Source organism: Equus caballus, chromosome 25, assembly GCF_041296265.1.
Source record: "Equus caballus isolate H_3958 breed thoroughbred chromosome 25, TB-T2T, whole genome shotgun sequence".
Taxonomy (NCBI): domain Eukaryota; kingdom Metazoa; phylum Chordata; class Mammalia; order Perissodactyla; family Equidae; genus Equus; species Equus caballus.
Genome location: NC_091708.1, coordinates 25,011,201 through 25,026,316, shown reverse-complemented (window position 1 = coordinate 25,026,316; position 15,116 = coordinate 25,011,201). Strand labels below are relative to the sequence as shown.

The 15,116-nt window shown below is 42.8% G+C and overlaps 1 protein-coding gene across 8 annotated transcripts in view; it reads left to right on the top strand.

The window, feature by feature from the left end:
- The window catches only part of SUSD1 (sushi domain containing 1), a 183,105-nt gene that overhangs the window by 113,173 nt on the left and 54,816 nt on the right, over nt 1–15,116 (top strand). For 6 of the 8 annotated variants that reach the window (XM_070251348.1, XM_023628658.2, XM_023628656.2 and 3 more), the window contains 2 exons: nt 4,272–4,365; nt 4,693–9,465. The exons of the other annotated variants lie outside the window; for them this stretch is intronic. In XM_070251348.1, coding sequence (XP_070107449.1) covers nt 4,272–4,365; nt 4,693 — 95 coding nt within the window. In that variant the 3' untranslated portion in view covers nt 4,694–9,465. Of the gene's footprint in view, nt 1–4,271; nt 4,366–4,692; nt 9,466–15,116 lie in introns of those variants that run through there. 8 annotated transcript variants of the gene reach the window in all.

Sequence of the window (15,116 nt, the reverse complement as noted above, 5' to 3'; positions counted from 1 at the left end):
ACATATGCAAAGTAGAGAAAAAGACATATAGCCAGGAACTGTACTGTCAGCAAGAATCATGCCCAGAGCCCAAACCCAAGTTTCGTTACGCAGAATAAATAAAGATGATTTTCCAATACTTGCATCTAGAGTAAGGAATAGTTGGGCCCTCTGCTTAGGTGAATGATGCCCGGTTCAGGGATGGTCAAGAGAAAGGTTCCTCCACTCCTACTTTGCCTCTGTCCTGTTGGTTTGTCAGGGGATGTTTGAAAGCAAGAGAAGAGCTAACTGCCCTACAAAGTTAAAGTCTTCTGACCTGGATTAAGCACATTCAAGCAGGTTCATACAATTTGCAAATAAGATGGATAAACCTCTGCAAGTGATCTTTGAGAAATCTTGATGAAGAAGAGAAAAGTAAGAAGACTGGGAATGGGCAAAGAACATGGAACTTTAAACAAGGGGGGTAGGATTTGCAAAGTGCAGATGATGATGATGGCTTGAAGTCGAGGCCAGGCAGCATGGTCGAGAGATGGCCCTGTGTCTGCCTGGTAGAGGAAGCCGCAGTTCCCGGCAGTCAGCACGGGAGCTTTGAGCAGACTGGGTCAGCTTGCTCTCCTTTCTGCTTGCACAGAGTCACTAGTTGGTTAGGGCAATACAGCAGGCATAATGTATTTTGACTTCTGCCAACATTTAACAATGTCCGTGGACAACGTAGGGAAATGAGGTCTGTGTGTGAGCTTAGAAACTGGTGAAATGACTACGCAAAGGTTGCTTATCAATGTCAAATCCAGGAATATGCAGGACACGTGCCACTGTCCACAGTCATCTTCAGTTCAACGTTTTTGTCAATCAGTGATGACAAATATATAGACGATGAAACTATAGAGGAAAAAATATAGAGAAAACATTGATGATTAAAACTGGGAGGAATACTGGGTAGACTAGATGAAATAACCAGTGCAGGAAAGTACTAGATTCTTTTTGCTGTCTCCAATGCTGTATTTTCTCTTAAAGAAAAAAACCAAAAAACTCTGGGGCCAGTTTGGTGGCATAGTGGTTAAGTTTGCATGCTCCACTTTGGCAGCCTGGGATTCATCAGTTCAGATCCTGGGCATGGGCCTACACACCGCTCATCAAGCCATCCTGTGGCAGCATCCCACATACAAAGTAGGGGGAGATTGGCACAGATGTTAGCTTGGGACAATCTTCCTCAAGCAAAAAGAGGAAGATTGGCAACAGCTGTTAGCTCAGGGCCATTCTTCCTCACCAAACAAACAAACAAAGAAAAAACCTAACAACTTTAGTGCACAAAAGTGGCATCTCAATGTTTTAATTAGCATTTTTATTGCCTGTAAGAGAGCAGTTGATCAAGGTTTCATAATCATCTATAGTCATGTTTTATATGTGATTGACCTTTTCATAGATTTTGCTCATTTTGCTATTGAGGAATTTGTCTTTTCCTTATTAATTTGTAACACTGTCTATATGTCAACCTCTTGCTCATTTGTTATTCTAAATATTTTGCCCAGTTTTCCATTTGCCCTTTAAGCTTGCTTATAATACTTTTTGGTATACAGAAGTGTATGATTTTTAATATGGTCAGATCTCATTCTTTTAAGGTTTCTGCATTAATAATTATGCTTAGAAAATTCTTCCTTGCTTTAATATTAGGTAAATATTCACTTACATTTTGCTCTAATTTTTTTAGTTTCAGTTTAAGTCTTTAATCCATCTGGATTTTATTTTGATATATAGTATATAGTTCTAGTGATCAAAATTACTTTGTTCTAAATGGTTAGCCAATTTTCTCAACACTATTCATGAATAATGTATCATTTTCCCAATGCTTTGAAACAAAACAACAATAATGAACAATTGCTACCATCTGCCAATTGCTTACTATGTGCCGGGCGCAGTTCTAACCTGTATTAACTCATTTATTTCTCACAATAACTCTGTAAGGTACCATTGTTATCATTCCCATGTTTTTATATCATCCCTCCGTGGGGAAACAGAATGACTGCATAACTCACCCAGAGTCACTCAGTTAGGGAGTGGTGGTGTTTAAATACAGACTTGGACAACCTGACTCCAGTAGTCAAACTCTGAAATTATTTGATATAGTGGGGTCAGTTTCTGGGTTTTCTGTTTTGTTCCAACGGAGTCATTCCTACACCGATATTGCACTGTTTTAATACCTAATAATTCAGTCAGTCCCCCAGTTTTTTTCTTTACTAATTTCTAATTTAACCCCCTCTCCTTCCATTTTATAATATGGCTTCTTAAAATGTCAAGCCCTTTTTTCTTCAGAATACTAAAAGTGGCCAAACAATATACGCCATGTTGTTCTGGAAAGTCTCTCGACAGCTTTTTCTAAGGTAATGGGTTTTGCAGGGCTCTTCAGCCAGAGGTGTGTTCCCCGGCGGCTTTTGCTGGCGCCAGCTGATTTATAGAGTCTCCGGTCAAACAAGTTGCTCTTAACCTGGCGGTAGAGATCCGAGCAGTGCCAATCAGTAGAACTTTCTGCAACAATGGAAAGATTTTAAAGCTGTGCTGTCCAATAGGGTAGCCACTAGCCATGTGTGGCTACTGAGCATTGCAATGTGTACTTGAAATTGAGCACTTGAAATAGTATGACCGAGAAACTGAATTTTTAAACTTCATTTAATTTAGATTTAAATAGCCTCATTGTTGCTAGTGGCTACCCTCTTGGACATCTTAGATTAGATGATGAAATAGTTAAGTAGCTTGACTCGTTCTCGCATGTGCCTTATTCACTGCCGGGGAAACAAGGCATGCATGTTTTGAGAGTCTCAAGTCCAGGGGCTATGATTTTTCCCCTCCAGCCCCTTCCCCCTTACGTAACAGATCTTTGCTTTTGCTGTTTTCAGCTCTTCTAAGGCAGTGCTGGATTACCCAAGGGGCAGACAAAGCACATCCCTGGGGCATCGGTAAAAGGAGGGTACAAAAAAAGGAAATAATTTGATATTCCAGCAACAACAGCCGCAACAAATCATCTGGCAAAATGTGGACTTGGATACACTTCCTTACGCTTATTCCATAGCTTGGTGGTATTTTTATTTTTAATTCTATACATGCAGAGTCAGCCTCCAAGATCTTTTCAATGTCTGGTGGCATGATTGCACACAGAATTTTGTTCTTCCAAAGACGAACTTGAACTACTGCAGCCTGAGCTCCCATCATCCTCAGCCTGTGCAGGAAAGTTCTGGGCCTGCACCTCTGACCTCTTAGCAGGGAACATGGCCCGCTCTGCTGCAGACAGAGCTGGATTCAGATTTGCACTGGGAAGCATGGTGCTGTGGTCAAAAGCAAAGACTGGAGCCAGAAAGCTTGAGTCTGAATCCTGGCTCTATCATATACAAGCTGAGTGACTTTGGGCAAGATGCTTAACCGCTCCCTGCCTCGGTTTCTAATCTGTAAAATGGGAATAATAATAGTCCTCAGGGTACTATTATTACACTGGGTACTGTTATTATAATACCTGGTACTATTATCTTAGTACCCACTGGGTGGTTAGGAGAGGTAATTAGAACAGTATCTGGCACATAGTAAGTACGAAGTAAGTGTTTGCAAATGAAGATGAGAACTTTAGAACATGATACTCTGATCCAGTCACTTGGCCCAAATGTGCAACTCAAACCTGGGTGTTTTTCAATTTATAACCAGGGATCTCCCTGGACTTGGCATGTGATGCACCCCAAATAGAATATATGTATGTCTTTTGAAGAGCTTTTACATCCATTTTCTTCTTTTATCCTCATGGCAATCTGCTGAGTGGAGCAGGGAGGTACCGCCCTCCGTGATGTGTAGGGAAACTGGCAGATGACTATCTGACAGAGAAGGGTTTGCTGGAGTAACTATCATTTTTGGAGCGAAAATCCAAATGATGTCCGAATGACTTCTTCTCATTACAAAGGAAAACGGCCCATAAAAATCCGTCAAGTGTCATTGACTTGGGAGAGGACCAACAAAAGCAACACAGTGTGATGTATTTATATGCTTGACAAGATCAGCCTTTTTATTCCTTGTAACTTGAATGTGGCCTGGTTTTACATTTCCTTTTCAGACATACCCTGGAACTGTGTTTTCCTGAGGCCCTACCTCACTAGGGCCAACTCAGGGGGCACAGAGGCTCTCTGGGCCTTCTTAGGATGGTTTGTTAAATGGGACCAAGCTCTGGGTTAAAACAGAGTGAGCACAGGTGGGTATGTACCTCCCGGAGGGCCGTGATTCCGTGCGCTGTGGGCTCAGTGTGTGGTTTTGTCCCACAGATTCGTCGCTCACGCTAGAGCAGATGATGGGCGTTGGGCTGGGCTCCGTGGCTGCCGTGATTGTTCTGGCATTCCTCCCTTTCTCAGCAGTGTGGTATGTGAGACTGTGGTTCTTGAGAAATGAATGGAATGGAGGGAGGATGGGGTTGGTGTCATGAACAGCTGGGATTGAGGAGGGTCACAGGGGATGTGGGTAGAGGTTGTCCTGGGCTGAGCAGACACTCCCCGGGTGAAAGGGTAGGGAGGAGGATGTGCAACTGGCCCAGGAAAAGAGCAGGGTCAGTGGTGGCTGCCCTGGCCCCTCAGAGTGGTGGCTGATCTCCATGCTGCTTTCCAAGAGTGTGTATGAGCTGCACGTAGGGATGCACCATGGGAAAACCAAAGCGTGTCAGTGGACTCTCTTTTCCGCCTCCCTGTCTAGATCGCAGACGGACGCTATGAGAGGAGGATGCACTGCTGCTGGGACAGATGTCATGGCAGCTGCTCAGGTGCCTGCACAGAGGCCCGTGTGGCTTCCCTCCGGGTGTGTGTGTGGGTCTGCAACTTTCTCCGTTTCCAGCGTGGCCCCATTCCTGGATTCAAGATGGTGACTATCTTTAAGGAATCCCCCAAAAGGAGGAAACTCAGGAATTGCTGACGTCTTCCCTGCTACACGACCAGTTCTGTGTCTATGAACTTGAGATGCTTGATATACAATGTAATACTGACCACAGGCTACAGATCGCGTGGGCTGGGCCTGTGTCTTCCTCTGAGTGGTGCCTGAGAGTCAGCTCCTCTAGACACTGAATGAAAGAGAGTCTCTGCATCTTACTTTATAGCATCTCTGTGAATTAATTTAGAACCCATTCTTCTATAGTAATCAATGAATTGGACTTAAGTTTGGGCTAGAATTTGACTTTATGAAGGCAGCCATTGAAAAAGATAGAGATTATTGACATACGAAAACTTGTCAAACACTTTAAAAGCAGCTTTCTTCCTGTAATTAATTGACGTGTAATCAGAAAGTACGCTAGCCTGGCCACTCTGGTAAGTTCCCTGCAAGTCTGTTAGGCAGCGTTGCTTTGATACAGTTCCGTTTGTCTTATATGGGTTCAAAAGCCGTAAGTCTTCATTCCAGTAAAAATATTCTGTTAATTTAGACAGTTCTTCTCTTCTACTTGAATGTTCATAGCAGCCTTGGTTAATGTTTTTATAACTAAGCGTCTCCTAAAAGTGCTCTGCCTCCCTTTAGATTCAGTGGTCATGTAGTTCTAACGGGTTGAAATGATATCAAGCCCGTGGCCAGAGTCCATGTGTTTACAGGGAAGGGGGATCAATGTGGGCGACACGATCATCTCTTTCATCTACAGCCTCGGTAACTGGGATTGTTACTTTACCAGGAACCATGACACATTAGATGTAGGCAGTCCTGGGCCTACTGTCAACATGCGGGATTTGTAGATGGTGTGTATTAGATTTGACTCTTAAAGCCTGAATCAGTATTGTGTAACTTTCCTCCCTCACCGACAGTGTAACTCCAAGGCTCACTAAGAAACAAATGGAGAAGAAAGACAGAGGCTTGTGGCTTCTCCAAGGAACAGTGGTATTCTCTTCCCTCTTCTCCCTCCCTTTCTAGGCCTGGAGAAGAAAAAGCATGGGGGAGGAAGAAGGAGACCAGTTATATTGCACAACCTCGGGGCACAGCATATATGAATGTAGTCCTGGAATTGTGCAACAGTGGTCCTGAGGAAAAGGGACAATCTTTCCAACGTGGTAGGTGGGCATGTTCTCTACCAGCTCACTGGGTCTTGGTGACGGACAGATCTGAGTAGCCTGGACTTGTGGGCAGATGAGGAGACGATAGCAACAATAGGAACAGGTGGAAACTGTCTATGAAGCTGCTCCACCCTGGGGGATCTGGCCCAAAGAGTATCCACTCAAATGGGAAGAGGCAGAGAGAGGGAGATGATATCCTGACACTTGGGTAGTCAATGCCAACTGTCAGCTGCTGGCCCCTGCCAGTATTAGACAGGGCAATATTAGGAAAAATTGTCCTTTGTCCTCTGAGGTGCTACCTCCGACTACAACTCAGGGTCAACATTTAGAACCCTTCCTGCTCTCATCTTAGGTGAATAATAGAGTAGAACTCTCAATAGACTAGTACAAATAGCTTTCCATTTTAATTTTTATGTGCAGCAATTCGAACTCATACTATTTTCACAGCTCTTGAATTAAATTTGGAATCATTACAAATTATTGTGGTTAGTATGGGGTAGGGTCTCTGATGAGTAAGGATTTTCCTCAAAGCCTCCTCTATCCAAGGAGAGAAAATGAGCCTCCCCTCCCATATTATTATTATTATTTTTTTACTGGTTCTCTAAACAGCATATGTTTCTATAGCCCCCCTAATTTCCAGCTCCAGAATGAACTGCCAGAGAAGCTACCATTGTCCACCTGGGGATTTAGCATAATTTTCATGGAAAGGAAGAAATCCCACTTGCTTAGTATCAAAAGTTTCTGGTTAAAATAACTGACTGGGTAGTCAATAAAATGTTCTAGGTACAGTGCAGAAATACAACAGCAGTGCATGAAAGAGTACTAAAATAGCAAAAACGCGGACTTTGTCACTTCCTCTAAATGTTCCAAATTAGTACCCAGAGTTGCACAGTGTTGATACTTAACAGAAGCACGTACTGAATATTTGCAAAAGGATATACCATTTTTCTACAGTTCTTTTCTGATAATTTTCTCCTAAACGCGAAGGCAGCTTTAAGTTCTTTAAAAATTCCTGGTAGCTTTACCACAATACTGTTCTTTTTTTCCAAGTGGATTCCTGGTTAAGGCAGGAGGGCATCTCGGGAGACTGATAGTGGGTCTTCCTGGGAAAATGCAGGCTGCTTCTTTTGAAGGACCAATGAATGCCACTGAATAAAGCTAGATCCTAAGGTGGGGATAGAGCAAGGATCTTTTCCTTATTTACGCCCTTGGGGACAGCATGTAGAGGTGAGCACTGAGATCCAGTCTTGAGCTCCCTTTCAGACTAGGAATCAAAACTGAGGGGTTGCCCAGATGTGGAGCAGATTATTCCATGGCCGATTTGTGTGTGTGCACCCATAGTTTTAATTTGTCTCCACCATGCTTTTTGTTTATACGTGTGCTTCCATCCTGTTCTCACAGCAGTTATGTGCGGTGGGAAGGTTAGGGGTTATTGTCTTCCCGTTTTAGAATGGAGAAGTGGGCTCAGACAGATATGTGGCTTGAACTGTGGGACCACGTCTTCTGATCGCAGGTCTACTTCTCATTCCTGGGGTTTGATCGGCCTTGAGCTAATCTTTGGACAGTACTTTTGGGTCTTGGGAGAGTCAGGCCTTTAGATTTCTAAACAATATATATATTTTTAACCATTGCCTTTACTGTTATGGCACATGTCTTTTTATACCTATCTTTTCACTGTAAGGTCCTGCCCTCCATCACTTCTAGGAGCCACCAACTACCAAACAAATAGGTGGAGGTTAAGCAGGGGAAATAGATAACAGTCCACCTCTGACTCAAGACCTGAAACTGCAGTTGGGTGCTTAAGCTAAGATCAGAGCAGAAGTGATTATCTTGAAATTCCACATTAACTTGGAATAAAGTTAATATTTAAATTGATTTTAAAGGAAGTAGAAAAGAATTCTCAATGCTCCCTTGTTATTGCTAATCTCCCATTCTGATTTTCTGTTGTTCCATTCTGTTTGTCTAAGAGAAAACCAGTAGCAGTAGTCAATCAAATAGTGTTTTAAGGACCTTTTGCCTACCACACCATTGTTGGTTAAACTGGAGCGCCCAGTTTGGGAGAGGGTGGAAGGTGTGACTTTTTCTGTGCCCAGGTTTGTGGGCGGGTGATACAATGAAGCACATCAATTTAAAAAAGCAGTGTAAGCTCATTGTTTCAGAGAGAGAAAGAGAATGAATGAATCATTTTAGTGATGTGTGTGTGTGTGTGTGTGTGTATCCATATCCATACTTTTTTTGGTACAACACAGGGTTACCAAAATGAGGTCAAACTATGCATGTGGCTTTGTAATAATTGTGCTTCTTTCATTCATCAACATGTTTTGGGCGCATTTTTCATGTCAATAACGACTGCATTTACAGTTTGTACCATTGTTTATGTAACCAGTACTCTATTGTGCCTTGTGGATTTAGAGTGTTTCCAGATGTTAACTATCCTTATACAAGTCTGTATAATTGTCTGCAGTTATCACTTAGGCTAAGGTCCTAGAAGTGAAATTGTTGGAATGAAAACTATATATATTTTCTGTTTACTACGTATTGTCAGAGGAATCTCACCGAGAGTTTATATTCTCGCCAGCAGAAAGCCTCAACCCCACTGGGTTTCATGGATGTCTTTAATCTTGGTTAACATAGTAAGTGAAAAATGATGTTGTAATTTTTTTTTGCATTTCTCTGACTGTTTTGCATGTTGATCTGCCATTTGTAATTCTGTCTTAGTGAATTGCCTTTTTTCTCAATACTTGGCTTATTTGTCTTTTATTGATTTGAAAAAGCCCTTTGTAGCATAGTAGTTTTCACTCTTAGCTGTCATGTATTTTGTAAACAAATTTTCTAATTTATCATTTCTCTTTTGACCCTGTTTGTGTCTTACGCTGCCACATGAACACTTTAAATTTGTATAGGCAAATTTAGCGGTCTTTTTCCTTATGTGGCGTTTTGCCTTTGGTGCCGCGCTTAGAAGAACCTTCTGATCTCAAGGTAATAAGTATAATTCAGCAGTTTTAAAAAACATTGAAATCTTTAATCTATCTGAAATGTCTTTTAGTAAGAGCAGTGAGGTTAGGGGGAATCTTTTTTTATTTTTGCTAAATGGTTTAGCCAATAGTCCTATTAATGTTCATTGACTGCTATTTTTTTCCCCTAGTGATTTGAATCATATACTGAACCATATACTAGAGTCTACTCCTGAACTTTCTCTTTTGCTCTGTTGATCTATTTCTGTGCCAACACCACCTGCTGTAACTTTAAAATAGGGTTTTTTTTTATACCAAGTAAGTTACCATTCTTTTTCTGTTAATTCTCAGCTTTTGTTATATATTTATTCTTGTATACATATTTATTAAACATAAACTAAAGAATTATTTGGTCAGTTTCCCCCCAAAATCTTAATATTTTTCTTGAGGAGGTGTTAAATAAAGAGTGCTCCTATCCCGGAAGATGATATGTGTCTTTGTTTGGTTTTTGTGTGTGTCCCTGTGCAGAATATTCTAGTTTTCCATTTACAAGGTCATTAATTTGAGCTTACCTTTCATTGTGTATGTCTAGATACTTTACATTTTGTTACCCTGAACTCTCGAGTCACTACCTTGGCTCCTGCCCCAGAGAGAGCATCCCACAGCCTCTCGCTGCTGGCATTATTGGAGTTCTCTTGCTTGGCAATCTGCCTTTTTGGGGAAAAGTCTCATCAAGATGGCTCTTCCAGAGTATCTACTTGACCTATGGAAACTCACAGATCCTTGCCATGCCAAATGGAGGATCGCCCCACCGTCGCGAATAGCTCCAGCCTCAGACTTCAGTTTTCTTACCCATTAGACCTTTGTTCTCCCCGTAGTGGAAGTCTAGTTTGCTTCCAGTGTGGTTCCCTCTGTTTTGTCCTGCTGCTGGCCTGACAGCCTCAGCTTCTTGACCCTTGGGTTTCTTATCCTTGGAATCAGATAGCAGGCCACTCTGTCTTCCAAAGCTTTAGGGGACACAAGTCAAATTCTCTGAGTGGGGGTCCCCTTGAAGCTCCTCTTTCTAGTCTTGTACGGAGGAGAACCCCCTACCCCTACCACTGCGGTAGGGGTTAGAAAATGCTCAGCACACTAACGGCTTTCTCCAAAGAACTACTTTCTTTTGACTTTTTCAATTTTAAACCACCTCATATCCAGGTATTGGGCTAAGGGTCATAAGACCATTTGGAAATCCTCATTTTAGAATATGGGAGTACTTGCAACCTACTATTTTCTTCTCAGGTTTTTGGGACTTTGGTCAAAATAAAGGAAGTCCAATTTGGGGTCAAAGGATGGAAAAATTAGTTCACAGAAAAAGAAATACAAATGACTCCTAAACATACGATGCTCAACTTCACTCTTAAGAAAAATGTCAGTGAGATATCATTTCTAACCCACCAAATTGGAGGAAATCTAGAATTCAACAGCACACTCTTTTTTGAGACTTGGGGAAGCAGGCGCTTAAGCACGATATTGAGAGTACAGAATGGAACAACCTCTATGGAAGGGAATCTGGCAATGTTTACATGGCCTTCATCCAGGTGCCTTTTTCTTTTGACGCCACAGTCCGACTTCTGGGACCTATCTTGTGGTTTCACTTGCACATGTTCAAAATGACACATGCACGGGGTTATTCACTGTGGCATAGTTTATAATAGCAAAAGCTTGGAAACAACCCAAGTGCCTCTCAGGAGGAAACTAGTTAAACGAACTATGGTACACAATGGATTATCGTGCAGTTGTGAAAAAGGAATGAGGAAGGACTCTATGCACTGATAACAGAGAGATCTCTAAAATGTATTGTTTTAATGTGAAAAGCAAGGTGGAGTATAGCATATATGGTATGCTATCTTTTGTGTAAGAAAGGGGGAATGAAAACATTTCTCTAGTTTTATATAAAGAAATGCTGGAATAATAATGAATTAACGGAAATGGTTGCAAATGGAGAAAGGGAGAATGGGGGAGCCAGACAAGGTGAGAGTGAATCTTTTGAGTATCTATCTTCTTATTCTGTTTTGATTTTAAATATGTAAATGTATTACTATTCAAAAACATAAAAATAAAATTTCATAAGAAAAAAGAAAATGCTTCATTTAATATCTTATTACTTCTGTGTCAAATCAAAATCTGATGGATACTGCTTGGCTTCCTTCTCAGTCTAAACCCAAGACAAAAGATCTGGGTAAGACTGGTTTACCCCTCCATCCCAAAGTTGGTGGAGCATCCAGTACTATGTTTTAAGATTTCTGAAGAGTCCGTGAGTGAGTGGAGATGGGTGTGTTACATTCCCATGATCAACTTTTAGGGCCTAGTTTCTGCTTCTTACGAATTAGTTCGGTGGATGGATCATCTCACCCTCCTTTGTGGGGTCCCTGTCCCACGCACATTGACCTACCCATGGAACTCAGCTCCTTTTCACAATTTCCACTCAAAATCTCACTAAGGACTTTGGGCATTTAGACAATGTGAATGGAGAGTGTATTAGTTTCCTATTGATGCTGTAACAAATTGTCACAAACTTGGTGGCTTACAAGCACACAAATGTATTATTTTACAGGTCTGGAAGTCAGAAGTCTGTCATGAGTCTCACTGGGCTAAAGTCAAGATATTGGCAGAGCTTTTTTCCTTCTGGAAGCTCTAGGGAGAATCCACATCTTTGCCTTTTCCAGGTTCTAGAGGCTGCCTACATTGCTTAGCTGTGGCCTTTCCCCCAACCTGAAAGCCAATAGTGTGGCCTCTTCAAATCTTTCTCTGACTCTGACCCTCCTGCCCCCACCTCCCTTTCATTTGTAAGGACCTTGTGATTACATTGGGCCTAAATGGAATATCCAGGTTAATCTCTCTCTCTCAAGATCTTAACGACATCTATGAAATCTCTTTTGCCATGGAAGGTAACATATTCACAGGCTCTGGGATTAGTACGTGGACATTTTAGGGGGCCCTTATTCTGCCTACTACAGATAGTATTATATTTTAGATATACAAACAATTAGAAGTGAATATTAGTTATCCCTTGTCTTCAAAATTCTCTTCCATTCCCATCACTTCCCAGCTTCATTCTTTATTAAAATCCTCTAAATTCCTGAAATGCAGAACAATTTAGCTGTGTCTTATTTTATTTTTTTGCTAATTCATGCCATAAGCATCCACCTTTACCCAAATGCTTTACCAAAGCATTTTTTTTTTTTAAGATTTTATTTTTTTCCTTTTTCTCCCCAAAGCCCCCCCGGTACATAGTTGTATATTCTTTGTTGTAGCTCCTTCTAGTTGTGGCATGTGGCACGCTGCCTCAGCGTGGTTTGATGAGCAGTGCCATGTCCGCGCCCAGGATTCGAACCAACGAAACACTGGGCCGCCTGCAGCGGAGCGCGCGAACTTAACCACTCGGCCACGGGGCCAGCCCCGACCAAAGCATTTTTTTTAAACAAAAATAGTTTCCTCCGTAAGAATTCTATTGCCAGCTTTTAACTTAAACTTTCTATTTTTGACCTTCTGAAAATTTCCCAAAGCTTCGATTATTGAGTGCATTCTTCCTTGTTGCATGGTGATGATTCAGATTTCTTAAAAATATTTTTGTGAATCTTTGGTAATGTGATTTGGGAGGACAACTGGAAACTAAAATGTGAAATATTTGTAAGAGAATTATAGCAAAGACTATATATGCTTATAGTCATGTATTAATTTTCTGTTGCTATGTAACAAATCACCACAAACTTAGTGGGTGAAAACATACACATTTATTATCCCCCAGTTTCTGTGGGTCAGGAATCCAGGTTTAGTTGGGTTCTCTGCTCAGGGTATCTCAAGTCTGTGATCAAGGTGTTGGCTAGGTTGCGTTTCCATCTGAAGGCTCAACTGGGGGAGACCTCTCTTCCATGCTTGTTCAGATGGTTTGCAGAATTCATTTCCTTGTGGTTGCGTGGCTGAGGGTCCCAACTTTTTGCTGGCTGTCCTCAGGTCCTAGATGCCACTCACTGTTCCTAGAAGCTATCTGCAGCTGTTTGCCATGTGGGCTTCCTGAGCACACTGCCTAATTCACCAAGTCAGCACGAAGAATCTCTGACTGCAGGGAGGGCCCAGTCCCTCTTTCAAAGGGCTGTCATCTGACTAGGCCAGGCCCACCCAGGATAATCTCCCCTTTGCACAAAACTCAACTAATTTGGAACCTCAGTTACATCTGCAAAATCCCTTCATCTTTGCCGTTTTCTTTCAGTTAGAAGTAAGTCACACTCAAGGGGAAAGTTTAGACAGGTTGTGGACACCACGGGGCAGGGATAGTAAGGGCCATCTTAGAATTCTGCCTACCACAAGTTACTAAAGAAAAAATCAATTATAAACTTTAAACTCTACCACACTGTTTCCTGGGTTCTTCTGACAGGGCTACTTGACTTTATAGCAAAAGCCTGGGCATAATTCTAGTCTCTCTAGGGAGAGATGCCGAGGCTGCCAGGGGTGGAAATGGCCAATGGCCTAGAGTTTTTAGGAAGGCACTGATCTCTAAGGCTGCTTTCTCATCTTGGACTGGATCCATTCACTTGAATGAGGCACAAAGATTTGGGGGAACAAAGGGCCTCCTTTCTCAGGGTCCATGGGCATGTGTCCCATCTCCTAGCATTTGGGTTAGTAGGATTCAGGATTTGCAAGCTCGGCCTGCAAAAGTCTATTTCTGTCAAACTCAAGAAAGCCTAGTACATGGCTCTGAAGGGCTAGCTCTGTCGTGTGATTCCTGGAAGTGGCCATCTTGAGTTTTGGTGGGCTGGGCAGGGTAAGGTAACACTGGCCAGATTCAAGGCTTCCAGAGGGTGGTGAGAGCTCCAGGAACGAGAGCTGGAGAGCGCAAAGATCCTCCCTAGCCCCCCGGACCCTTCCTAGCCAAGGACTTGGCAGTAACTGTGTGCAGAAGAGAATGGCTGGGGCTGAGGGAAAAGCCCCTACAGCTCTTAGCCACAAAAGCTGTGACTTCCTCTGTCCAAGGTGCCTTCTAGTGAAAAGTGGATCCAAGACCCTGAAAGAGAGCTTAGTTCCAAGAGACAACTTGGGTTGTCTTCGGATGACCACTGTGCTTGGTATCTCACAAAGATGAACACCAGATGACTCCAGGACCTTGATGGTTTGTGTGGACTTTGCTATGCTGGCAATGGTCAGGGACAGCCATGAGGCTCTCCACCATGCTGCCTTCTGGTTAAAGAAGGGCAGTGCCCAGGAAAGAGGGATTGTTACCACAGAGCCTAGATTCCCAGGGCAGCAGCTGGGCAGTACAACTCCTGCCTGAACAAGGAAGACAGTGTCCTGGTCCTGGCCAGAGAATGTAAATGTCCACCCTGCATGAGCCCTATAAAGGAGATGGTGCATGGGGCCATCAGGCTCAAAGACTCCAACCTGTCTCCAGCTTGCTGCCCAGGGCATGAAGCAGCAGAGCCTGACTTGGCCACCTGCGATGTGCGTTCATGAACATTCTTGCTGAATTTCCCATGGAAAATTAATATATAGCCATCAGTCTAAATTTCTGTTTGAGTTTGGTGCATCTGAAACAGTTTGCCGGATTAGAAGGAGACTGAGGGGACCCCACAAAGGCAAAAAGACCAGCCCCCATGCTCAGCTTGGGGGCCTACATCTTAGCCTCCAGCTGTCACGCACCTTTGGTGTCAACCACTTTCCTTCACTTCTCATTTCTTCAGCCACTCTGGCTTCCTCTTCCTCAAGGGGGACCACTGCAGGCCTCGCTAGAGAGGCCACTCAGACTAGGTTGGAGCTTGATGCAGAACTGGAACCCACACTAGCTGGGAAAGCACATGAGTCTTAGCGAGAGCCAAGGATAGAAAGACCAAGGCTTGTCATTGGATGAGATCAAAGAAATAGAGACCCACTTCTAGAGCCAAGAAGCAGCCTGTCTTCTTGGAGGGAGACACAATGTTACAGCCTTGGGGAGTTGACTGTGTGTCTTGGAGGCTGAGTATGTGCCTTGGAGGGCTGCCTATGTGTATGGCAGGGAGAGTTGTGTTTATTCTACACTTGGCCTGGGACTTTGGTTTGCATTGATTGTATTGCACACCTAGCTTTCTAAGATTGTTGTCTTCAGCCTCTGCCTGCAACTGGG